The sequence below is a fragment of the Muscardinus avellanarius genome (genome assembly GCF_963383645.1).
Source record: "Muscardinus avellanarius genome assembly, chromosome: 1".
Classification (NCBI taxonomy): domain Eukaryota; kingdom Metazoa; phylum Chordata; class Mammalia; order Rodentia; family Gliridae; genus Muscardinus; species Muscardinus avellanarius.
This window is the reverse complement of record NC_137786.1, coordinates 134,428,791-134,453,603: the sequence shown is the minus strand read 5'-3', so window position 1 is coordinate 134,453,603 and position 24,813 is coordinate 134,428,791. Positions and strand designations below refer to the sequence as shown.

The 24,813-nt window shown below is 42.7% G+C and overlaps 1 protein-coding gene across 2 annotated transcripts in view; it reads left to right on the top strand.

Moving 5' to 3' along the window:
- Positions 1-9,020: 9,020 nt before the first annotated feature.
- The window catches only part of OPCML (opioid binding protein/cell adhesion molecule like), a gene marked incomplete at both ends in the record, with an annotated part of 1,238,220 nt that continues 1,222,427 nt past the window's right edge, over positions 9,021-24,813 (top strand). The window contains one exon of one of the 2 annotated variants that reach the window (XM_080694965.1): positions 9,021-9,217. In XM_080694965.1, the coding sequence (XP_080551091.1) occupies positions 9,157-9,217 (61 nt within the window). The remainder of the gene's footprint in view (positions 9,218-24,813) is intronic. The other variant, XM_080694966.1, reaches the window with a different exon arrangement.

The following is a 24,813-nucleotide window of genomic DNA, read 5'->3' as shown; positions in this document are numbered from 1 at the left end:
GTTCCAGGCTCCCTAGTGGATACTAAGATCCACAGATGTTCAAGTTACTTATATACAATGGTACAGCATTGCATATAAGTTACATACATCCTCCCACAGACTTTAAATCATCTCTAGATTACTTATAATACCTAATGCAATGTAAATGCTATGGAAATAGTTGTCATACTGTATTGTTTAAGGAATGACAAGAAATAAAAATCTGTTCATTTTTGGTATAGGCACTTTTTCCCTGAATATTGTTATCCAGAGGTTATTTGAATCTGTGTATATGGAAGCTATGGATCTAGAAGACCAAATGTATCTAGCTAAAATTGAATCAAGCATACATATCTACATAGAAGGGTTTATGATGATGTGGGCTTTGTTATTATATATTATGGAGTAAATCTGCCCAGGTTCTGTCCTGTGTATGAACTAGGAGGATGTTCATATGATTAGTAGCAGGGATGGTAATAACTAAAAGGCACACTGATGTTGGGGTAGCTAATGGGAAATGGCTAGAAATTAGGGCATATGTGTACTAGTCCTGGCTTGATGTGTTGGTCTTTGGGGGCATATCTTTTTATCTTATTTTCTCCTTATTTATCTCCCTGAAAGTGGGACTAATAAACCCCTCTTCTGTGTTGCTTTACTTAAAGGTAAAGCAAATAAATGAAATACTAAATACATGTGTCTTCAATGTAAAAATCGGAAGGAGAAACAGCTTACATTTCAGTTACTCCCATTTGTACAGGGCTTTAGCTGGATGTTTCAAACAACTTCATTTTCCAGGGGTTTTGAGAATTGTTTGTCATAAATTTTGCTTTATGACCATGAAAAGCAAGAAATTGTGTGCAGTTGACCATGGAGGGCTGCCCACCAGCATCTTCACAACTCTCTCAAACTGATGGAAAAGAATTCAAAAGATATAAGCCTCAAGAAAAAAAAAAAGAGGAGAAAGATGTGTGGAATATGGAATTCTCCTTGGAAGAGGATAAAGAATGGGTGATTTAATGAGGAAAGTTGAGGTTAAGTATCTTTGAAAGATGTGACAGATAAAGCTAGGCAAATTATCACCACTGAGCCTGGGATGGGAAGGAGAGGTACTGGGTACCTTGGAAGACAGAGGCAGAATAGGAAGGCAGAAAACAATGGGTGGGTAGGAAGTCTGTGTCACACAGTCCCTACCTCCAGAATTTTCAGATCCTCCCACTTTAGTATATAGGAGAAGTTTAGAAGCTTAGTTTCTGGAGGAATTAAAGGAGAGAGGCTACAGTCTCAGAGTTGAGACACCTCATGGAAAAGAGAAAGGTTGAACATCTACGCTGAACAGTGAAACCCACAGTGACACCCTGATGGAAGCCAGGATTTTCTCCTCCTGGCAAGACAGTGAAGGACTCTCCCATGCAGAAACTTCACTGGCTCAAGATGAAAAGTAGTCCTAAAACTGTTGGTATTTGAGGGAAGAGTCCACACCTCATCCCTTGCCTGGCCATTTTCCAAGGGTCCACCAATAATTAGCTCCATTGAGGAGCACCGAGATTCCAGTCAGTCTTTTAGTGCCTTACTCTTAAATATAAAAGGAAGACTGAAGATCACCAGTTGACACCACCTTTCTACATAAAAGACAACCACTGTCACAAATGAGCTGAAAAAAAAAGGACTCCCAGGAAGTGGGGGAAGTGGGCACTATGCTGGCAGCAAACGGAAACTTCAGATAGCCTTAATTAATATCTTCAGAGAGATATGAGAAGATGCTGTAACCACAGGGCATGAATGGAGCACTATAAAAAATCAGACAACAGAGAAGACCATTTGAAATTAGTAATTTGCAATATAACTTTTAAAAAGTCAGTAAAAGAGATGAAAGCCAAGGACATCTTGATGGAAAAGAGAGGAGGAAATATTTGAAAACGAAGCTGCATGGCTAACATTCTTTTAATAGGAATCCCACAAAGAATAAGAGAGATTTTCAAAAGGACAATACAAAAAATAAACTCCCAGAGTTGAAGAACATGAATTTTCAACAGCGAATGAGTTTGAGTGTTACCATAAACAGAAACATCTGCATTAAGAAATATATTTGTAGCTGGGCATGGTGGTACATGCTTGTAATCCCAATGTTTGGGAGGCTGAGACAGGAGGCACAGGTTTGCAGCTAGTTGCAGCTACTTAGTGAGGCCATTCGTAACTTAATGAGACTCTGTTTCTAGATAAATTAAAAAAAAAAAAAAAAACAGGGCTGGGGTGTAGCTTGGAGGTAGAATGCCCTGAGTTCAGTCCCTAGTACTGCAATAAAAAGAAAGAAATGAAATATATTTATGATAATTTGGAATGCCATGGATTAAGGTAATATACTACATGTGTATTAGGAGAAAATAATACCATTTTCCCTAAATAGAAACAAAGTTAACATTCATTAAGGAATGCTTGGTGTTTAGAGTTTTAGAGTGAGTGGATTTAGTCTCTGGTAAAACACATACACAGCTGGAGATATAGCTCTGGGTAGAATGCCCTGGGTTAATTCCCCCACAATACCACAGGGAGGGAAGGAGGAGGGAGGGCGGGAGGGCGAGAGAGAGAGAGAGAGAGAGAGAGAGAGAGAGAGAGAGAGAGAGAGAGAGAGAGAGAGAGAGAGAGAGAGAGAGAGAGAGAGAGAGAGAAGAAGAAGAAGAAGAAGAAGAAGAAGAAGAAGAAGAAGAAGAAGAAGAGGAGGAGGAGGAGGAGGAGGAGGAGGAGGAGGAGGAGGAGGAGGAGGAGGAGGAGGAGGAGGAGAAGGAGGAGGAAAGGAGGAGGAGGAAAGGAGGAGGAGGAGGAGGAGGAGGAAAGGAGGAGGAGGAGGAGAGAAAACAAAGAAGAAAGAAAAAAAGAAAGAAAGAAAGAGAAAGAAAAGAAAACAAAAGACAAAAATAGGACACTTGTGGAGGGGAGGATTCTGAGCACGTGAAGGTTGCCCTGTAACTTCTGAACTGGATTCCAGGAGGAGCTGCCAGGAGGCCAGAAGACTGAGATTGTCCCTGGCAGAAGTAGCTCATGCAAAAGCCCCAAAGCAGGACCTGGGCTTGTGCAGACACTAAAGGCTCTTAGTGCAATTCATATCCATGCAACCTTTTACTGAAATCAACTCCATCTAACCAGTGTTAAGATGATGGATTGGTGTTGCTCTTTGAGCCTAAGCAAGGAACAAGGAAGGATGGATATTAGATATTGTAACACTGAGTTTGTTTTTTTTTATTTTTTAAATTAAAAAGCAGAAGATGATAAAACACTACAGATTAAAATCTGACTCTGCCATTTCAGCTCTAAATATTCCAAAAGGTACAGGAGTCTCCTAGACTACAAGTGATTCCCTGAGAACAAATTGACTCTGGAAAACACATTAACTCCTTTAAGCCACAAAGGTGTCATTTAGTCTAAAGAAGCAGTAATTTATTAAATGACCGGCTTACATCTAGAAGTAAGTCTTTCTTTCAAAGTCCAGGAGACTTGCTTACAATGCGTGTCTTGTTACTGGACTTAAGTTTTAATCAGTTTCTGATATTTCCCAAACTTTTAATATGTTCACAAAATATCTGGAATTCAGTTCAGAAGTTCCTTGGGGCAACTCCTACATGCTTGTAAGCCTTCCTACACAGGTATGCTATCTTTGTTTTGTGCTTTGTGTGGGGGAGCATTCTACTTCTGAGATATGCCCCACAAATTTTAATTTTTTGTTCTTTGTTTTTGAAACAGTCTCACTAAGTTGCTGAGAATCTCACTATGTTGCTGAGATTTTTCTCAAGCCTGTGATCTTTTTGTCTCAGCTTCCCAGGTAGTGGGATTACAGGTGTATGCCACCATGCCTGGTTTTGTGCTTTCTTATGAACCAGTGTTTCATCTATAAGACTTGCCACTCATGTAGTCAATGATGTTGACTCCCCTACCATTCTGTGAATTTTGAATAGGTGAAACTCTTTTATCTGACTATATTGTGTTTCTTATACATCACACATAGTAGGTATGTACCTGGCCCATAATATCTACACAAGGAACATTTCATGAACACATTAATAAAGTTTTCTTATTACTAGTTATATGGCTGTGTGTGTGTGTGTGTATGTGTGTGTGTGTGTGTGTGTGTGTGTGTGTGTGTGTGTTTAAATAATATGGATCAGAGAGAGATCCTCTATTCTTATTCAAGGCCATCTAGACAGTATGAGAAGACATAGGACTGGAATCCAGACTTATCTGAGGCTAGAAAACTTCTCTCTTGGGTGAGGGGCCTGCCCTGCCCACTCCCCCATCCCACCCAGCTCTGAGAAGCCAATCATGGCCTGTGAAGAAGTCTGCCTGACCACATCCTTGGTTCAAAAGAAAGAGGCCTCACAGAAAAGGAGCTTGTGACAATCAGCTATCTCAAACAATTGCCCAGTTTTGGTTGGCTTGTTCCCCTACCTTATTGCTATTTAAATGCAGTCTTGATGATTTTGTTTGCTTTGCTGGAAGAAAAAAATTATAGAAGGTATAAAATTGCATATTACTTACCCCAGAGAAGAGAAAAGTCCCCCTAGTAAATATGCATCGAAGCATTTGTATTTGTATTTGTATTTTTAAAAAGATGTTTAAATAGACCCAGTAGACCATAATATCTTTTTTCAGAGGTGGTGCCATCTATTGATTAAATATGCATTTATACATTTCCTCTTCCACTTTTTTAAATAAAAGAGACATATGTTTTAATCATATAATAGACCTAGAAGAATTAATCAGTGAAAATACATATTTATGTGTTTCCTTACAAAAGATTTTATCAAACACACATTTTTTTAAAAAGCATAAATTGCTTCTTGATATACATTGATGTTAAGTGTGAACTTAATTAAAAGGTGCAGAGTACTACTTGTACATGCCTGCCTGGTGTGTGTGCTATGGGTGGGGGAAAAAGGGTAGGAGAATAGATGGATGTTTTTAAAACAAAAACATTTAAAAACAAGACCACAGGGCTCATGAATGACACAGCCAAAATTCAGCTCAGGCTTTTCAGTTTCTGAAGTGAATGCTTCCTTAAGAGGAAGTGACCATCTTGAGCACTATCATTGTATAAAATCCTCCCAATGGAGCAGCCAGAGAACAAATTTTTAAGTGAGATTTGGGGTTGTTTTTTTTTTTTTTATAACCTCCTCTATTTCTTCATCTTGGGAATAGGCTAGCAATAAGGGTACAATACAAGTTAGGAGAAAACTCTGTGAGGTTCCCAGAATTGTAACTGGATGAACAGAAGTGCATAGGGTTTGTTTCTGCCCCCTACTGAGGGCTAGTATATGTGCTGTAGTTTGGATCTTAAGTAACCCCCAAGGTCTCTGGGTAAGAACTTGGTCTTCTTTGTGGGCTTTTGGGAGGTAGTGGAACCTTTAAGAGCTGAGCCCAGTGTGAAGTCTTGAAGCAGGCCCCCCAGTCCCTTCTGCTTCCTTTCTCTGAGCCATGAGGGGAGTGTTTTTGTTCCTTGTTCTGCCATGCTGTGCTGCCCCCTGCCAGAGGCCTAAAAGCAGTGTGTGTGCCTCATCATGCCTGGACCCTGCAAAGTTGAAAGACAAAATAAAACCTTTCCTCTTTATGAGCCGACCCTCTCAATTGTTTGTCCTAGTGATGGACAGTGGGCTAACAGGGTGTGGGTCCCTGATTCCTGAGAGTGGGTGAGGGGGTGAACTGAGTGCTTTTCAGAGTCCTGAGGTGCTTATTGCTCAGTTGCTGTGTGGAGTCTGTCTGAGTACCACACAGGTACTGCCCAGGAGCTCAGTCTTTTCCAGGCTGCCAGTGAACTGAGTGCTTTTCAGAGTCCTGAAGTGCTTATTGCTCAGTTGCTGTGTGGAGTCTGTCTGAGTACCACACAGGTACTGCCCAGGAGCTCAGTCTTTTCCAGGATGCCAGTGTCTCTCCTTTCTCCCCCTGGTGGTCAATAGTCCCTGTGGTGGAGGCAGGCCTGGCCTGGGGCCCCAGCTGTTCATCTGAGCATCCTGCAACATTGAGGAGGTTTTTTAGACCCTTTGAGATCTGTTTTCTTCTCCTATATTATATGGATAATAATTCCTACCTCAGTGAGTTGTTGAGAAGTTAAGGAAGGGATATGTAAGTCCAAAAGCAGAGTTCCTGGCACCTGAAGGATATTCAGTACAATGATAGCGTTCATTTGAACAAGACATTCACTTTGGAAACAAAAATCTGAGTTTGAATTTTGGCCATGTCACTCACTAGCTATGTGACCTTGGATGATTTGCTTAACTTTTCTAAATCTCAAACAGGTATAATTATTTCTTCTCAGAGGAAAAAAATAGCTATTAAATGTGGTGCTATTTCTATAAGTCTTAGCCCACAGAGGGTGAACCCACCCACAAAGACATGTATATGATGCTATCAGTCATTAAGTCTTATTAATTCTTCCATTTTGCACACAACCCTCTTCTTTTCTTCTTCTACTGCGACCATTTCGTTCCTGATCCAGCCTGGGAAGTGCCTGCAAACCAAGATATTGGCCTCAACCATCCTGTGCACTTCCAGACTCATTTCCATAAACTCCCTCATATTCACAGCCCTCCCCATTAGAAAAGAAATTGACTTTTCCCGAGCAGCAATAGGAAGTTTCTAAACCAGTAGTCCGTGTTTCCAGATCTTTCCCACTCTGCCTCCCACCTACTTTGGCCCTCCCCTCAGACTCCTTTCCCTAAGCGGTCTCTGCCTGTGCCAAGTCCCTACCCCCAACTAGAGATGATGGTGGCTGTTGGGATTGGGGGCTCCTTTTTAAGACCATCTGACCTGACCAGGACTTCAAGCCGGGTGCATTCTCCAAAGACTCAGCACCGAATTCTCTTCTGAACTCCCAGCAGAACTTGTCATTGTTCATAGGGGTTACACATCAGTTTGCTTTTGAGGGGTGCTATTTGTGCCTAACAGGGATTTAAATTTGACTTTAATATGTAGGGTGAATGTACCCTAGTCTCTTTTATATACATTTACAAATAGGCTAATTCTGGGCTGGTCTTTTCAAATGCACTGTATGCCATTTACAGACAAGTACAAATGATATTCCTCATGTCCCCAGCCCTGGAGGAAGGACTTATATTAAGCAGGTGTTTCGTGAGTGTCAGGTGATGATGCCATCTATCACCGTGTGTTTTCCACTCAAATCTTTGAGTTTATAAAGAGGGAAGGAATCAATCCTTCTGCTTCTTCCTCATGATTTTTTTTTTTTTTTGTCATTTTGTTTTGTTTTGTTGGTACTGGAGATTAAAGCTAGGGGCATTCTACTTCTGAGCTATATTCCTAGCCCTTGGTAAATTTTATTTTGAAAAATGGTCTCACTAAATTACTGAGGCTGGCCTTAAACCTGTGATCCTCCTGTTTCAGCCTCCTCAGAACTGAGATTACAGGTATGTAAAATCATACCTGGTTTCTTCTGCTCTTTTCTTTTATTTCCTTCCTTCCGATTAAACCCAGAGACATTCTACCTCCAAGCTGTCTCAACCTCCCAAATCCTGGGATTTACAGGTGTGAACCATCATGTCTGGCTCCTTATTCTTCTTTAAAAGCAAACAAACCTTATTTTCTAAAAAAGAGAGGAACTCAGTTAGTGCCAAATAACCTGTTGGCAGTTGGCTGCTTTACAGAAACTGTGGATTCCACAGTAGGTAGACTTAGATTTGCATCTGGATTCATCAGCTGCATAGTATTTCACAGGTTGCTGGCATTTACTGGACTTCAGTTCCAGTCTATTGAAGACCAGAGGCAATAATGCCCACAGGGCAGGGCTCTGTGGGGATTAACTGAAGTAACATCTCTGAGTATCTGGAATCACTGTGAGGGAGGAGGAAAGGGTCTCCTAACTAGAAAATCTTGAGATATATGCATACTGAGCTGAGGAAGATAAACCAGTGACTGTGGGACCTTTGCAGGGTTACTCTGTGGCAGCAATGTTTCTCCAGTCCCTCCTGTCTTACCTGGTACAGTTTTTTATCACAGATCCTCACAGTACAGGACACTCTGAATAGGGGCTTTGCTCAGCTTTCAGCGTGCTGTATACCCTGGGGAGGAAGACTGCAGGCCTTCTCTAGACCAAGCGTCTCGGCAGGGGGAGACTAGAAAGTGTATAGAACCCAGAAATGCCATCTGTGCTATCATTCAGTAAGGGACAAACTGGGCTGTCAAAAGAAAAAGGAAGGCAGGAGGACACAGGTATCCCTCCATGACCTTCTCCTCTTGAAGATTTCCGATGACTTTAGCAAGTTTGTAACTCTTTGAGATCTATTCTGAATACATCCCTTCCTATACTGTAATCATAGCAATTGTCTGGGCATCTTGTTTTAGTATAGTTTCAGAATGCTCTAATTGTGGGGAACTGGCCAATTCTCTTTGCATCTTTGGTGAAAGAACACCACACACACACACACACACACACACACACACACACACACACACTTAACATGTCCATCTTTCCCCTGGGGAAACCAGATTGCTTCTAAGTGCTCTTCATGGTGTTATGAGAGACTGGGGTGCAGATTCCTATGTCTAAGTCTCCCTGTGGGATGCAGATCTTGCTGCATTCTGCCTGGAGACCAGGAAGAAGGAAGAATGATAAGGAATTGGCATGGACATTAGTCACATTTCTCCTAAGAACCAACCTTTCTCTCTTGGTTATGCCCTGAGCCCTGCTGGAGTGTAAACCAACAGAGCCAGCTCCCTCCCCACTGCCCAGCAAGGAGCCCTGTATGCCCACAGGAGCCCCGCACCAGTATACTCACACAGATAGCAGTACGCACTGCTGTGCTCCCGGTGAGGGGGCGGGTAGGGGCAGGCTTCAACTCCCCTTGGAGTGGAGCCTTCCAAACAGGAAAGTCTCCTGGTGTCGCTCAGGAGAGTGGAGTCAATGCGTGTCTTGGAGGAGGTCTGCTTTGAGCCCTGTTCATATTGGTGCTGATGATTCTTACCAGTTGTGTGTATGTGCAAGAAAAAAAAAATCAGAGACGCTGCCTGCCTGCTCCCATCTCTCGCGCTCTCTCTCTCTCTCTTCTGCTCTCTCCCTCCCTTTGCAAACATTGGATTTAAACCTGCTCAGAATTCAGCACAGAGGAAGGCAGCAGCGGTAGCGGCAGCAGAAGCAGAAGCAGGAGCAACCCCAGCAGCCGAGAGCACCACAGTGTCGAGATGAACCATCCCGCCTACTGGATCGTCTTCTCCGCCACTACTGCCCTGCTCTTCATCCCAGGTACTGAAGAAGGATGTTTTCTCTTTCTGGGGCGATTGTTGCCCTGCGAGGGCAGAAAAGGAAGGGGAAGAGGGAGAGGCGAGGAGGAGGAAGGGTGGGAGAGAGGGAGTGAGTGTGAGAGGCGTGTGAGTTAAAGAGGTAGACTTGCTGTGTGTGTGCACACACGCTCGCTTGCTCACACACACGCGCGGATGCTCGCTGCATGGGATTTGCTCTCCATTCCTGGGGATGCGCTGAACTGGGTTCAAGATCCTACTGTGCTGAGAGGCACTGCTGTTTCTGTGAAAGGTATCAACTGGCATTAACCAGTTATGGTCCCAGAGGTCCAAGAGGGGGTCTAAACTCCCACGCGTCAATTTTTCTTGTGCCTCCGCTGGGACCTGCAGAATGGATGAGGCATCTTTATTTCTCCAACCTGGTCTCTCTCCCTTTCTGAATGGTGTAGAGCTCAGTGTCTTCCTCTTTCTTTTTCCCCTCTCTTTTTGCTCTCCTATATTCTCAACCTCTTCTCTCTCTCCCTTTGGAGCTCTCTCCTCTCTGCTCAGACTTTAGCTCCCTCCCTCTCCCCATCTCTTCTTCTTTGCTTTTGAATTTGCTATTTATTTCATTTCTTTTCTGCACACAGTCCTTCTATGGGTTCTCATCCTTTCTGTATCCTTCCATTAAATGGGCAGATGATGATTTTGAGATTCAGAATCCTCTCATTTTCTTCTTCCTACGTCCTCACATCAGAAATAGGACTTTTTTTTTTGACAGTATTTGGAATGTCCAAACTGAGGGAAGGCTGGAGAGCCTGGTCTGTCGATCTGGATTTACCTGATTTTCCTAAGCACCTTCCCTACCTTATCTAATGATTCAAATGGGATGCTACCTTTCTAGCAGTTACTTGTTTGGGGAAACAAATCTGCAACAACACTGGCACCATACTGCAATCCTACCAAAATATACTTGGTAGAAGCGTTACAAAACCAAACATGTCTTAATAGATTGGAAATTGCATGGGAGTCCTCTGCAAGCAGATAACTGAATGCCCGCAGGCATCTTTCAAACAATGCTAAAGGGGCCTGGTTATGCTTGCCAAGGTTTTAGGCAGCATCAAAGGGTTGGTAGGTTTCCATACTAAACCCCAGGCCACATAGGATCTCTTTATCACTTATTTAATTTTTTTCCAAATTGAGATACATGTATTGGGTTAAACATTAGCTTAGACCTAAATTCCTATACATATATATACACAAATATGAACACTAAGACTCTAAAACCTGACATATGTTTTTATAAGTAAAACACATCATTTCACATTATATTATACTCAGAACCCCTTGATAAGTATTTTTAATTCCGTTGTTATTGTTTGTTTTAAAAAATATAATTCCTTAAGTACTTCTAAACTACCAAAGTGAAATCAGAAAAAAAAAAAAAGGAAGTTAATTGAGGGAAAAAAGAAGAGAGGACCAATTTTTTTAAACAAAAAGTCAAGTGTATGTTTCTTAATTAAAATATTTTAAATTAAAATTAAATTTTATAATTTTATTTTATTTTTTAGTTTTGAATTGTACTTTGCCAAGCAGAAATGAGCACAGTTCCGCAGTTCCGCATAATCATGCTCCTGGATGTTCCTTTTAGGAGAAGTTCTGAGTTGGGAGTGGTGTTGTTTCTACCTTTGCACTTAAAGAACCTCCTAGGGGGTTGCAGCCTGGCTGCTGGGCTGGGCTGGTGGAAAAACCAGTGGGCAAAGTGCTAGTACCTGCTTAAGCCTGGTAGAGGGAGCCAGGTAGGTGCTCTGGTCCCCAGTGAAGAGTAACTTTCCTTCTTATTGAAGTCCTCACTGCATGACAGCTCCTGGGGTCCTCTAGATGTGGGGCTGACATTCCTCCCCTCACTGTGCTGGAGCATAGATCAGAATCTCCCTCCCAAGGGAATGCTGGCAGTGTATAAGCGCCCCTCAAGGCAAAATCCAGAGCATTACATTTTTAAAAGGGGAAGGAAGTGAGCCCTAGCCAGCAAAGCTGCATTGCAGTGCACCCTGAAGGGAGTGGGGAACTAGGGTGAAACCTCCCTCTAGGGATGCATCAGCACCCTAAAACACATCTCCTCATTAGTAGGGGCAGGCAGAAGTTAACTGTAGGAGAAACATCCATACCTAAAGCCAGCTGTGTGGAAGGGGATAGGACAGGACTTGCTGGTTTCAGGGACCCTGGGTGTGGGGTAAGATGGCAAGCAATCTTGGGTCCTTGGAGTGCATGCCCCAATGTCAGCTCCAGTTCCTTTTTGCACCTGGCCTGCTGCCTGCTGGGAGGGCTGCTCTTTATGCTAATTGTGCCAGGAACCTGGCCTGAGATCGCAGCAGGGAGGAAAGTTGTTGAGAGGTGTAAGAGAGGAAAGTTGTTGGGAGGTTTAAGTGGCAAAGAAGAAATGACAGTCCTGGGGGGCTCCTGCAGGAGGGAACCTAGCTGGGGCCAAAAGTACCCTGGAGCTGCTCCATTTTCTTGGGATTTCTTTCTCAGTTTTACTTCCTTCAGTATGTCTTTGGATGCTTTTACTCCCCCTTTGTTTCAAATGATGCCTTTTCTTCCATGTGGTTAATACCATCTCCTTAGTCATTTACTTTCCTGCATCTACAGACAGAAGGCTAATGCAATAATGAAATCCTGACCTGGTTAGGACTCAATGCCACGTCATTCTGCAGCTTTCTATTTCTTGGTAAAACAGGTTTACATCCCAGAATAATTTTAAGGTTAATGCTGTTGTTTCCAGGAGAAGGTAATGGTCATGGTCATGAATTGCTTCTCTAGACAGGATCTCTAGGATGGGAAGACAGTTGCAAATAGATACTGTGAAGACCATACCCAAGATGAGGTATGGGGCTATGGTTTATATTTTACTTACTTACTGACATTACTTAATGGTACTAGGGAGTGAACCCAGGGACATTCTACCTCCGAGTTATACCTATATTCAGTCCTATTATATTATTTTTATTTTGAAGCAGGGTCTCCATAAATTGCTAAGGCTAGCCTTGAAACTGCAATTCTACCATCACAGCCTCACAACTACTGGGATTACAAATGTGTGCCATCACACCCAGGCATGGTTCACATTTTAACTGTTGTGCTAGGAGAACAGTTCCCAGATGCTGAGCACCCAGGGTGGCAGTCAGCTTGTCCCAGGTAAGAGGAAAGAGGACTCTGCTGGGACCCTTTGAGACTTGAAGTCTGGGAGCTTCTTGGGAAAAAGAGGGGAAACAGGAAGTGGAGGCTGTAAGACATTTGTATTAGAATTACCTGGGGCAGGGCCAGATTAAAATGCAAATTCTGTCTTTCTGTTTTAGACAGCATTTACAAATGATAAGCATCTCTGGTCCTTAAGGTGACTTCCAGACTGCTTTGTAGTTTAAAACCAAGTGTCCATGGCCTGCAGCCTTTGAGTGAGAGCCCATAGTTTGCTAGTTTTTTTTTTTCTCCTTTAGCTCTGCCACTGGGGGCAGAGTGGGGTGGGGGTGAAGTGGTTGCTATGTTTAGCAGCCAAGGCTCAATTCTGGAAACATTGACAAGAATTGGATTTCTAACCTGGAAGGCTGCTTTTCTCCACTTCAGACCTTTGCATCTTGTCTGTTTCCTTCCCCTCAGCCCATCCTGTGTGGGCCTTCTGTCCTGTGCATTGATGCAAGGAAGTTCCCGCTTTCCTCCTCTGAACTGAGTCTGATAATTCTGCAGGGATCTGTGAGCCTGGATTCCCAGGCTGGTCTCACCACTGAATCTTTAACTGGCCTATTTAGTGTCAGAAAGCTCTAGGCTTGAATAGACATTCTCTGTGATTTTTGAATTCTTTCTTCCCCAGCATATACTTCCCAAGATCTTCCTTTGGGAAGCACATCAAATTTTGGGTTTGGGTTCTGGGATGTTTGGCTTTGGGGTGAGACCTGGGAGAAGTCTCTACAGTTAATTTTTATAAAATTCTTTCTCACTTACCACCTCACCAGTATAGTGTTGAAAAACCTACTAAGGCTGAAATGCAGAAGGGATTCAACAGGGGAATCATAAGCTCCAGATTCACCAACAAAGAGATAGGAACAAGAACCAGGTGCCTGATTTTGAATAAGACCTCATCATCCTTTTGCCAATCATAGATTCATCCTCTCCCTGGAGCTATCAGTGGCCCTCATCCCTTAAAATGACTGACATGTTAATAAGGTCAGACCACATCCTGTTGGCATTCAACATTGGCCTGATGGCAATAGCAGGCGCTGAGGAGGAGACAGGTGTCGATGGCTTTTCCAGTAGCCTGGAGCTGGGCAGCATTACTCAACCTGAGCTTAATCAGAGATCCCGAATGGCTTGAGTTTCTCCTGTGTTACTTCAGTCCTGTCTGCTTTCATGCTTTTGCTCTTCCTCAGCACGCTCCATCACATCCCTGTGGCCTGGAACGTGACAGGCAATTCTTTAAAAATCCTTAACTAGCTCTGGGCATGGGTCTCCCATATCAATCACCAGACACTATATACCTGGTGCATACAGCCTCGAGCCTGTTCTGTGGGGCATTTTCCATGGGATAGGTCTCTACCCAAGCTTTAATGTCCTGAGAGCTGGCCAATGAGACTCTGAGTAGCAGGCCTTTGAGGTTCAAGGCATTTGGCATTGGTTGGTTCCAGATATTCTCTGCGTCTCAGTTTACTACTCTATAGAATGGGTTCCAGCTTTGTGTGATTCCTGTTTCCAAATGTAGCCAAAAGCTTAGGTTAGATAATATCGAGCTGAGTGCTTGCAAATTTTTGTTTAAAAAAAATTTTTGCTGGTCTTTTAATAGTAGGGAAAAGAGAAAAAATATACTCAGGTGTTTGAGCCCAGGACAGGGTAGTCATTATGGGTATAGAAGGAGAAGGGTAAAGTAAAGCCATACTCATATATGCCTTCATAAATTAAGTGAAATTTAGCAAAATGCAGTTCAGTCATTTGTTTACCCTGCAAAACTTGATGCAGATTCTGATTAAGCAAATTGTGTTAAGATATTCTTCTCCTTCAAACTCTCAAAGAGGAAATAAATAACTTTTTCCTTCTTTTGGCCTCCCTCCCCCAACATAATACACATGCTTACTCTGAGCTGCCTGGAATTTGACTTTTCTGCTGTGGAAAATGAGGTCATCAGGCATGTCCTCTTAGGTTTCCTAAATGTTTTTGGTGGGGTGCTAAGTATGTGGACTTGTTCACAAGCCTGGGACAGTTGGAATTTTAGGAGCCTGATCGCAGCTTTATGTGCCTGTATTGTCTTCATGTGTATGTATTGTCTTCAGCTCATGGGTTCTGGCTTTCCAAGGTCACTTGGCTCACTGGATAGGGGCCCTCAGCTTTTAGCCCTGTCTGTGGATGGATGGCTGCCATCCGTCTGCAGCTGCCTGAGGCTGGAAAGAGAGGAGAGATGGAAGCAAACCTCTCTTCCTGTCAGTGAACTCAAGTGTCAGTCCACAGATGGCCTCTGGCTGCTGACAAGCCAGGCTGTCAGTAGCAGTGGACGTTAGCACCTCTGGATGGTGACTGGCACCTTCCAGACATGGAGGTTGGGCAGGTTGGCATCACCTCGGGGCAGCTCTGCCTGGCTCTCTACTCCTAATCCTTACCCTCCCCTGCAGCTCCAGCTCCTGAGGACACTTGTCACTCTTGCTGTTTTTGCTGTGGGTCGAATAAGACTTAGAATTTGCTACTACTCTCTAAAGCCTTGGTTGGCTCTACCTTGGTGGAGAAGGTGGTAACATAAGAGGGTGAAGTTAAAGTTCCTGTTGTTAGGTTCATATTTTTTAAAGTATTTTATTAGTGCGTTACAGTTATACAGCATAGTGAGGTTCAATGTGATACAAACATATGGGCACACAGCTCTTGAACGATTTCCTTTTCAGTCAACCCACTCCTTTCTCCTTCCTCCCTGTACATGTTAATCAAATTGATAGCAATAACCTCATACATTGCTATAGTATTATTTGAACTCTTTCCTTCCTCAATCCTCCTTTTCCCTTCCCCAAATCCCTCTCAGTTGCTAGATTTCTACACTATTCATTCAAGATGGGCAGGGGTTAAGGTGAGGGCAGTGTTTTTAGGGCTCAGTGAAAGAGTAAAGGCAGATTTAAGAATGGAGTGGGAATAAAATCCTAAATCAGAGATGAGATGAACTTAAGAAGAAAGAAAGCACTTCCTGTAGTTGTATAAATATACGTTCACTCTCTCATTTTCATCATCCTCTGACAATCATGTATGCATCTACACACATACACATACACATGTGCACACGTGTATATGCACATGTATGCGCACGTGCACACACACACACACACACGCACACACACACACACACACACACACACACTCATTTCCAAGCCAGAGGTTACCTACTCCCCAAATTATATCCATAGCCCATAGCTCCTTATGGTAAGCAGGCCCTCCCTCTTGTCTTCCATCTTCCAGAACTCTCAACTGTGGCTTCAAGTCTCAGTCCTCTCCTTGTAGGCATATACGGCAAAAGCCAGTACCAGACAATGATGTCCATGTGTGAGAACTTCCTCTTAGCAGTTCAGACTTCCTGTGCAGTCACTCATTTTTGCACCTCAGACCCAGCAGAGGTGAGGCAGAGCCTATACTTGTCTCCCAGGCCTTTTCTTTCACCAAGTCCCTTGGTGTTGAGAGGCTGGGGACTTCCCTGCAGCCACTAGACTAACTTAATTAAATGTTTGCAAAATGCTCTGAGACACCCCTGGGCAATGTGCTGGGTAAGCGCAAAGCATTATCATTATGATGCAGACACATTCCTTTAATGAGCAAAGATGCTGTGCTGAGAGACCCCTGGAAAGGCCAAGATGAATCGATGCATCTGGACACAGGCCATTGATTGGAATGGCTGCTTGCATGTTCGTGGGAAATGGCAAGTGACAGTGGATTGTCCACTGAAATTCAACTGGAGAAAACCAGCATATTTTGCACTTCAAGGGATAGAGATTCTGATATGGCCTGAGTGGACATTTCTGGGGAATTTGCAAATACTGTTTAACCAAACTTGAGAGTTTGCTGATGTTTCTACTAATAGCAACAGTCTTATGCTTTATGATCCACCTATAAAATCTATCTTTGGTGTCATTTTTCTCTTGGCAAGAGGCTGTGAGATGTTGCCCAGTTGTGATCTGATCTTTGCTTTCCTTGAAACCTTCTGCAGATTTCCAGTTGACTTTAGAATAGAATTCAAAGTATGTGACAAGGTCCATAAGACCAACATGTGGCCCCTGCTTTTCTTCTGGCTTCATCTGTGCCCCCCCTTCTAGGTCTTGGCTTTGATCACTCTAGACAATCTCAGTTTCTCAGACAAGCCACGTCCTCTCCTTGCTCAAACACCATACCTATCAGGTTCCCGGGGTTGAAAATTCTGATTCTGTTACATTTTTTTTTTTTTTTTCTGGCTAAACACCCTATCCATCCTTCAGAACCTGGCTTAAATATTGCTTTTCGAGGAGAACATTTTTGGTACTTTATAGTAGACTAGACCTCCTTGTTTATTTTTCAAGTTTGCCTAACTAGGCTTTTCTTTCTAATACTGAGTTCATATAGTTCAAAGTGATTCTTGTTTTTTTATCTCTCTTTCCTTCCTATATCATGGCCAATAAAGACAGGGTCTGCATCCATTTCACTCCTCCGTAGATCCTTAGTGCGTAGCACAAGGGCAGAGAATAAGTGCTCAGAGAGTATTTGTGAATGAATAATGGGTGAATGAACAGGCAAATGAATGTATCACCAGCCAAGGTCACACAAATACTAAATATCAGCATATTTGGCCCTATGGTTTATCCCTCCCACTCAGTTCTCCCATGTGTCTGGGACTTTGCATTGTCCCCCACCCCTAGCTTCTTATCCATCTGCAGAGTGAGAACAGAGGCTTAGGGGTGGGCTTTGCTAATGGGAGAGAGAAATGAGCAGAGGTTGCTTAGAATTATTATTTATTCCAGGGTTTGTGCTTGTCAGTAAGCACCAGCTTTGAACTACCAACCAAACACACGTGCAGCAGCTCCTAGCCGGAGCTGCATAGTTTTGGATCTCACATGACATGTTGCGACAGACACTTCTGAGAGTGTGAGTCGCTCTGTAAACACAGATGTGGCCCTAATGTGGGCTATCAGTTTAATACAGATTGAAATTACTCCGCATGTTGAATCAGGGTGTCTGCTAATGTGGCCCCAGTTATTTGAAATCGATAGTACTGCCCATGTTGCCAACAAGTAAGAACTGTACCAATACAAGGGGAAACTCTGCTGTTCATAAAAGTAAATTGTTGGGTTGGGGATAGAAAATGCAAATGGCATAAAAAATGAGTGACCTGTGATCAATCAGCACTTATGTAGGCTGAGGTTCACATAGAGAAGGTAAAAAGGAGCGCAGCAAATCAGAGGGCATACAGAGCTGCATCATTCTTCTTATCCAGTTATTCTCATAGCCTAGTTTGCTTCATAGTTGTTTTGTAGTGGTTGTTGGATTCTGAAGGGCAAAGATTCATCTCTGAAGGCGCAATGGTACTAAGCACTTTCGTTTATTAGATATGTTATTTGTTGAGTGATTATTGTGTGACAAATGCTTCTATGCTAGGCACTGAAAATGCATTGCCTGAACTAAAATCATATGGTCTCTGCTCTTGTGAAGTTTACAGTCTAGAGGGAAAGACACACATGCGTCAAACAAACACCTATTTGATTGTAAAATTACAACTGAGATAAGGTTGTGGATGGAGAGGTGTCTGGTTCTATGACTGCCAACAAGGAGGGCTGGATGTTGTGTGAAGGGCAGAAAAGCTTTCCTTGTGAAAGAAACAATTGAGTGGAGATCTGAGAGATGAATGTAGAAATTATCCAGTTCCCAGGGGAAAGACAAGGATGATGAGGACGAATGAGGCCCTGCAGCAGCACATTCTCCCATCCAGCTGGGGAGTAGAGGAAGAGAATGTGGTGCATGATGAAGCTGGCAGGCTGTGAAGGGTCAGAAGGTAGAGACAGTTTTTGAAGACCATGTTAATCATTTTGGTCTTTAGCATAGAAGTGATGGAACACCATTGACATGATTGATGTGGGGGTGAGGATCACTGTTTGCAGTTTTGAATCTCATTCTGGTTGCAGTTTACAGAGTGAATCAGGGGTGAATAAACCAGAAAGGGGTAAGTTAGATGGAAGGCCACTGCAGCAGCACATGGGAAATGGCAATATCCTGGACCTCATGAGGCAGCAGTTGGAATGTGAAACAGGAGTGAACTTGAGAGCCTTTAAAGGAATGTCTTATGTGAATTACAGAAGCTGTAGAATTTGAATCTAAAAGTCAACCTGGGGTTTAATTCCCAGCATACAAACAACAAAAACAAAAAATGAGAACCTTAATCCCTTAAGCAGCAAGATAGCCCCCGGGGAGTGCTGAAAAGGTTGTCTGTCCTGGAATTCCTCCTTGCAAGTCATTTCAGTTTAGTGTCATTTTGCCCTGGAACAAGAAATAGAATGCTTTTGGAAATTCCACCCTTTCTGGAAGTCTAAAAGTCTGGGCCTCTTAACTGGTGTCCTTTCAGGACCTAATGTAGGAGCTTAAAATTGCATTCCTCAACTTCTCCCTATCCATCAAAAAGATAGTAAAGAGGCCTACGTGTGATATCTGTTAGATTCTCCCTGTGATTGTTTTGTACTGGAAGAAGACAGGCATTTTAGAGAGGTTTTGGTTGGGCACTCAGATGACATGTAGGTACTAAGGTGCAACCAGTTCACAAACATTATCATGATTATACTAAGGCATGGTAACTTTCCCCAAGGCCTGTCACCTGGATCTCTCTGAGCATAGGGTAGAATCTATGGCCTCCTGAAAATGTTTTTTAATTTTCATAATTTATTTAGAGGTCTTGCAAACTAAAGGGAAAATTGGAAATTGTCTAGTTGATATCTTTCATTTTGTAGATGAGGCACTAAGGCTGAGGGAGTCCAAGAATCTTTCCTAAAGTTACACAATCAGGTAGTGGCCGAGTCTACTCTTGAATACAGGTTTTCTCATAACCTGTCTGGTGTCATTTCACTCTGACACCTGAACTTTACCTCCTGCCCTGATGAACCTATTGGAAAATGAACCTATAATCTTAGCCACTACTCTGTTTCTCTGACTCTTTTTTGTTTCAAACATAAAGAATATTATGGAGCAAGGCAACTCAATGTGTAAATCTAAGGCCTAGGGTCTGGGGCTTAAAAACAAAAAAAAAATTATTCTTTATAAATATTTTTATATTTTGAATGACCTTTGTAACTGATCTGGGAGATTTCTAGAAATACATTTTTTTCTTGATATGAAGAAGGATAGGCTCAGGGTAGTATAATATCAAATGCCATGTATGTGTCAACCTGACATATCAGGCCAACCTGTTTGGTCTACAGAGTGTGACAGGCACCTGCTTTTATCATCACTATACCATCAAAACATCTCTTTTTAAAATATGTTTGGGCTTGGCTGTACAGTAAGCAAGAGAAAATCCATACTGAGAATCCTGTGGACTCTGTATTAACGATTTGTGGTCAAATGGTGACTTATGGTGTGCAAAATCATGCTCATGTACATCGTAGCTATTCTATATGCTAGCAGATGAAAGAGCAAAAGGGCTAGGTCTTCTTACCTCCCACTCCTGCCACCACTATGTAGCCTTCACAGTTGGTAAGATGGGCCTAGGCACAATCGAACCAGTTTTTCCAAAGAGGTGTAGGCAAATAGAGAATGGGAAACAGGAGCTCAGATTCAAACTCACGCAGATGATCAGATGATAAGAATACCAAAGAAGCATGGCTGTGGTGAGGCTAAGCACCTGGGGCATTCTCATGCCTAGAACCACAGGTCTATGGAAGCCCGTGGTGGACAAGCCAACTTGGTTCTCTTGGACAGCATGGTGCCAAGGGATTTATTGCTGTCTTCAAAGAGAGACTATTGGAAGAGAGACCATGGCAGATGGAAATAGCTCATCAGCCTACAGGATCCAAGAGAAGCTGGGGTTTCCTTGGGAGTCCCTTGGCTTTATCTCATGGAAAAGAGACTTCCCAGTCTTATTTGGCACTGGGATAGATGCCTCTTTGGGTAAAGCTTAGAAATGAAAAGACGGTGAATGCCACTATCAGGATTCCGTATCTTTTCCTGGTGGGCTCGATTGCAGTCCTCAGAGTACATGGACATTGCCTAACAATACTGCTGGTTCAGTTCCTATGTCCATGAAGATGGGGGCCACTTCTGATGACTCAGATAACTGTTTCTTTCCTTCTTTCACTTAAATTATTTTTAAATCAGATAATTAGCCTTCTGTGGCAACCCTGTAGAAGCATCAACACAGTGAGCCCATGACAGGGCCTTGGACTTTGCCTCTGCCCTTCGAGCCCAGTGGCCTCAAGTAATCAAGAGTCTTAATTTTCTTATAAAATAGGAAAGAAAAATTACTTTGCTGCTTCTTAGGGTGTACCCAGAGGTCACCCGAGAAGCTTGGAACATATTCCTTTTCTAGTTACAGGTTGTTAGGTCTCTTAGATGGGCCACTTTTGTTTTTCTTCCTTTTTTCCTCCATTCACTCTTCCTTTCTTTTCTTCTTTTCTTACTCCCTCTCCTCTCTTCCTCCTTTCTTCTCTCCTTTCTTTCCTTCCTCACTCCCTCCCTTCCTTCATTTTTTTTTTCTCTCTCTCTCTCTCTTCCTTCTTTTCTCTTTTTCCTGTGACTTTCTCTCTTTCTCTGGTTATGGTGGTCTGTGGTTATAAATAGCAGTGGAGCATATCCCAAAGTGCTTGCAAGTCTGCCTTTTGGAGCAGGAGGCCTGTTTGAGGGAAATCTTGCATTCACCTTCCCAGGCATGAAGCAGTGTTCTTAGCACTTCTCCTTTTCCCATGGAGAGTATTAGAAAGTAGTTTGTGTGTTCCCAACTAAGCTACTTTGGCCTTGTCATAGAATGTGGACTGTGTCATTTAGGTTCTGATGAGAGGCCTGGAATGGGTGGAAAAAGAGCTCCGATACAGAGCCTACAGTCAGGCTAAAAGTCCTCTCTGGCTCTGTGAATGCCAGGATAAAGGAGATGGTGACTGTTTCCTATGGTGACTTTCACTACTAAAAGTCAAGGCCTAATGCATGAACAGAGACAATATTTTAAGATGGGGAAAGGTCCCCTTTGGCTTCTCTGAAGATATGCTAGAGAGGGGTCTGGCTGTTTATACCCATATGGACTGATTGGTAAATTTCTAAAAATTAGATCTTTCTCAAGGGAAATCATACAGCATCTCAGGTTCCTACAAATATTTCCAGCCTGTGCTGGATTGGGTCCAGAGTAAGAACTATCGAGTCCATAGTGTGTTTGGGTGGCAGAAAGAGAGTAATTTCTGAGATCACATACCTGTCTTGTATCCTATCTTAATCCAACATTCTCAGCTTCATGGTAGACACACACACACACACACACACACACACACACACACACAGACACACACACACACACACTGGAAAGGGTTCTTGAGACCAAGCATCTAGGTCTCATGAGAACAGTAGAGCTTCTTGAACCACACAGAATCTTAAATTTAAGATTCTGTCTATGAATTCTGTCTATGAATCTTAAATTTAAGATTCTTAAATTTAAGAATCTTAAATTTAAGATTCTGTAAATTGTCTATGGTTAGATAGGTACCTGATGTAGCTCCCCTTTCAAATTGGAAAATTTACTCTGAATCCTATTTGAGTATCTGCAAAAGTCTCTGGGCCTAGCTTTAGATGAGCAGAATCTCAGAGATGTAAGGCACAACTTTGGCTTTAAACTAATCAGCTCCAGCCACAGCTCCCAGCTCCAGGTCTCACTCCCATGCATCAGAAGCTGTGTCTATGTGGTCAAGTTTCATAGAAAGTGTGGCTGCCTCTTTGGAAGCTCATCTGATAGCGCAGAGCATGGCTGATTGGGGGCAGATTTGTCTGGCAGGTGTATCTGCTAGTAAATTGGAGGCACAGAGAAATCACTGACATTTCCACTCTGTTAGTCTCCTAGAAGCACCACTGGAGTCTGCAGGCCTGGGAAAGGAAGAGAGCCTTTGGTAAAAAAAAAAAAAAAAAAAAAAAAAAAAAAAGTCATAATTTATCCTGTGATTCAAGCAGAAGAAGAGAAGAATTTGGAGAAACCAAGGACTCATTATAGCTCCTCTCAGAGCATCTAATATTCTCTATTCCCCTTTCTTTTCAATTCTTTGTGACTATTTTTTCTGCCACTTTTTTGTTAGTGAAATCTGGTAGTAGAGGGTTCATGATAGATTTTTTTCAGCAAAGAGAAAGCCCTTCAATTTACTTTGCCCTTCTGTAATTGTTCCCAGATGCCAGAAGTATGGCTTGTTTTACCATCACAGATCTCTCATTTAGGCCTGTGGTAGGTTTTTATTTGTTCAAATAAATTAATACGTAAGAAATATCTTAATTACTTTCTCAGGATTTCTTGAAAGCTCTTTTGTACTGCACAGAACATTTGGTGGTGGATGACAGAGATAGTACAAAGTCAGAAAGCAAAGGCTAGGGCCAGAAAGAGATCGAGGAAGAAAGTAGAATGTGGAAAGTCCTGAGCTGAAAACAGGTTCAGTATTTCTTATCCAGAATAAATAGAAGCAGATGTATTTCAGATTTCAGACATTTTTTTCGATATTGGGATAGTCTCATACATATAATGATATTTTATGGAGATGGATATTTCAGATATATGCTAGGATATCAAGTATAAGCAGAGAAATTATTTGTGTTTTGTATATACCTCTTACACATTTAAGGTAATTTGATATAAAATTTTTGGTGCGCCTGTGCTTTGACTGAGGCCCAACACAGAGGTCAGGTGTGGGATTTTCTACTTAAAGTATCATGTCAATACTCAGGGAATTTTGCATTTTGGAGCATTTCAGATTTCAGATTTTTAATATTAGGGGTTCTTAATGTAGACACAAGGAAAGATAAAAGGGAAGCCCCAGGCCACCAATGAAGAAAGTTGAAGGAGTGAAAGAGGGACAAATGAGTCAGCCCCAGCAAGGAGAGATCCCAGCACTTAGAGAAGAAAATCCAAGCCCGAGGAAGTTCCCACTCAGAGCAGAGCACTTCCTGCACTAAGGAGGCCTGCGGGGCTTTTATGGACCATCACCCAGGGCACACAACTCTGGCACACACCTGCCTGATAGATCAGAGGACAAGCTGGGGTAACTGAGACCACACAGAAATCCTCAGGGGTGAGCAAGGGTCCCCAAGAATGCAAAATAGCTACCCCCTTCCAGACTTCCTAACTGCCCACCTGCCCCCTCACATGCAAATTCACCACCCATATCACCCATCCACTTATCAACACCTTCACACCGCCCATATTCATATACACACCACCCATGTATGCATACCCATCCACATCTCCCCACTCGGACTATCCATTCATCCCTATACATACCACCCACACATGCATACACACCATCTACCCATCACTACATACATACACACCCATATACACACTATATACCTACCCAAATACATATACATACATATATGCACAGAAATACACACGACACACACACTATCCAACTATCCATGTGAATATATGCTCAGACACAATCCACTCATCCACACCCATCCACATACCCACCCACACTAACACACACCACTCACTCATAAACACATATCCTACCCTCACTCCATATTTATGCATATGCACATATCACCCACACATACCCCCATATAAATGCACACACACATACATATACCACCCATACACATACATCCTCCACACACATGCATGCACACACACCATGACCAATCACGTGCCACACATACACACATACACATGCCACCCATGCACATACAAATACACATGGCATCACATACACTTACCTTCACACACTCAACTCCTTCTGTTATTCTTTTCAGCTATTAAGGAGTCTTTTGTAGATTGTCTTTATGTAGCATCTAAAGCAAAAGTGTCACAGGATTGCATTTCAGTCCTGGTATTGTAGAAGAAACTATTGCTTCCTGGACATTGTGGTCTTCAAGCCTGAGGGTGGCAGAAATGAAAAGGGATTTAAGGGTCCTTGAGTCTTTTTTGCTCAGTTAGCAGGTAATGCTCAGAGAGGTGGACATCCTTAATTGTCTTCTTTCTGCATATTCTTATGACTGCAGGAACCATTTAAAGAGCTGCTGTAGTTATTTGTTTACTCAGTTTGACTCAGGAAATTCTTCCAGTTGTTCTCTTTCAGCTTCAGAAATGCCTCTTCTTGCCTGGGATGTGTCCCTCTTTTCAGTTCTGTCACCTGGCTGTCCCATTGCTGTTTGGACCTGGCACTGAGGGCTTTGTTCAGAGGTTTGCCTGGCTTGAATTGATTTCCTTTCCCCAATGCATTTTTTCTCATATTGCTCCCAAATTCCGTCTTCTCTACTGTGGTTTCCGTCATGTAGTCCAGACTCCTCTTACAGGTTCTACTGCAGCAGAGAGAGAGAGAGAGAGAGAGAGAGAGAGAGAGAGAGAGAGAGAGAGAGAGAAGAAGAGAAGAGAAGAGAGGAGAGGAGAGAGCCATTCTACCTCCCTTCTTCCAGACC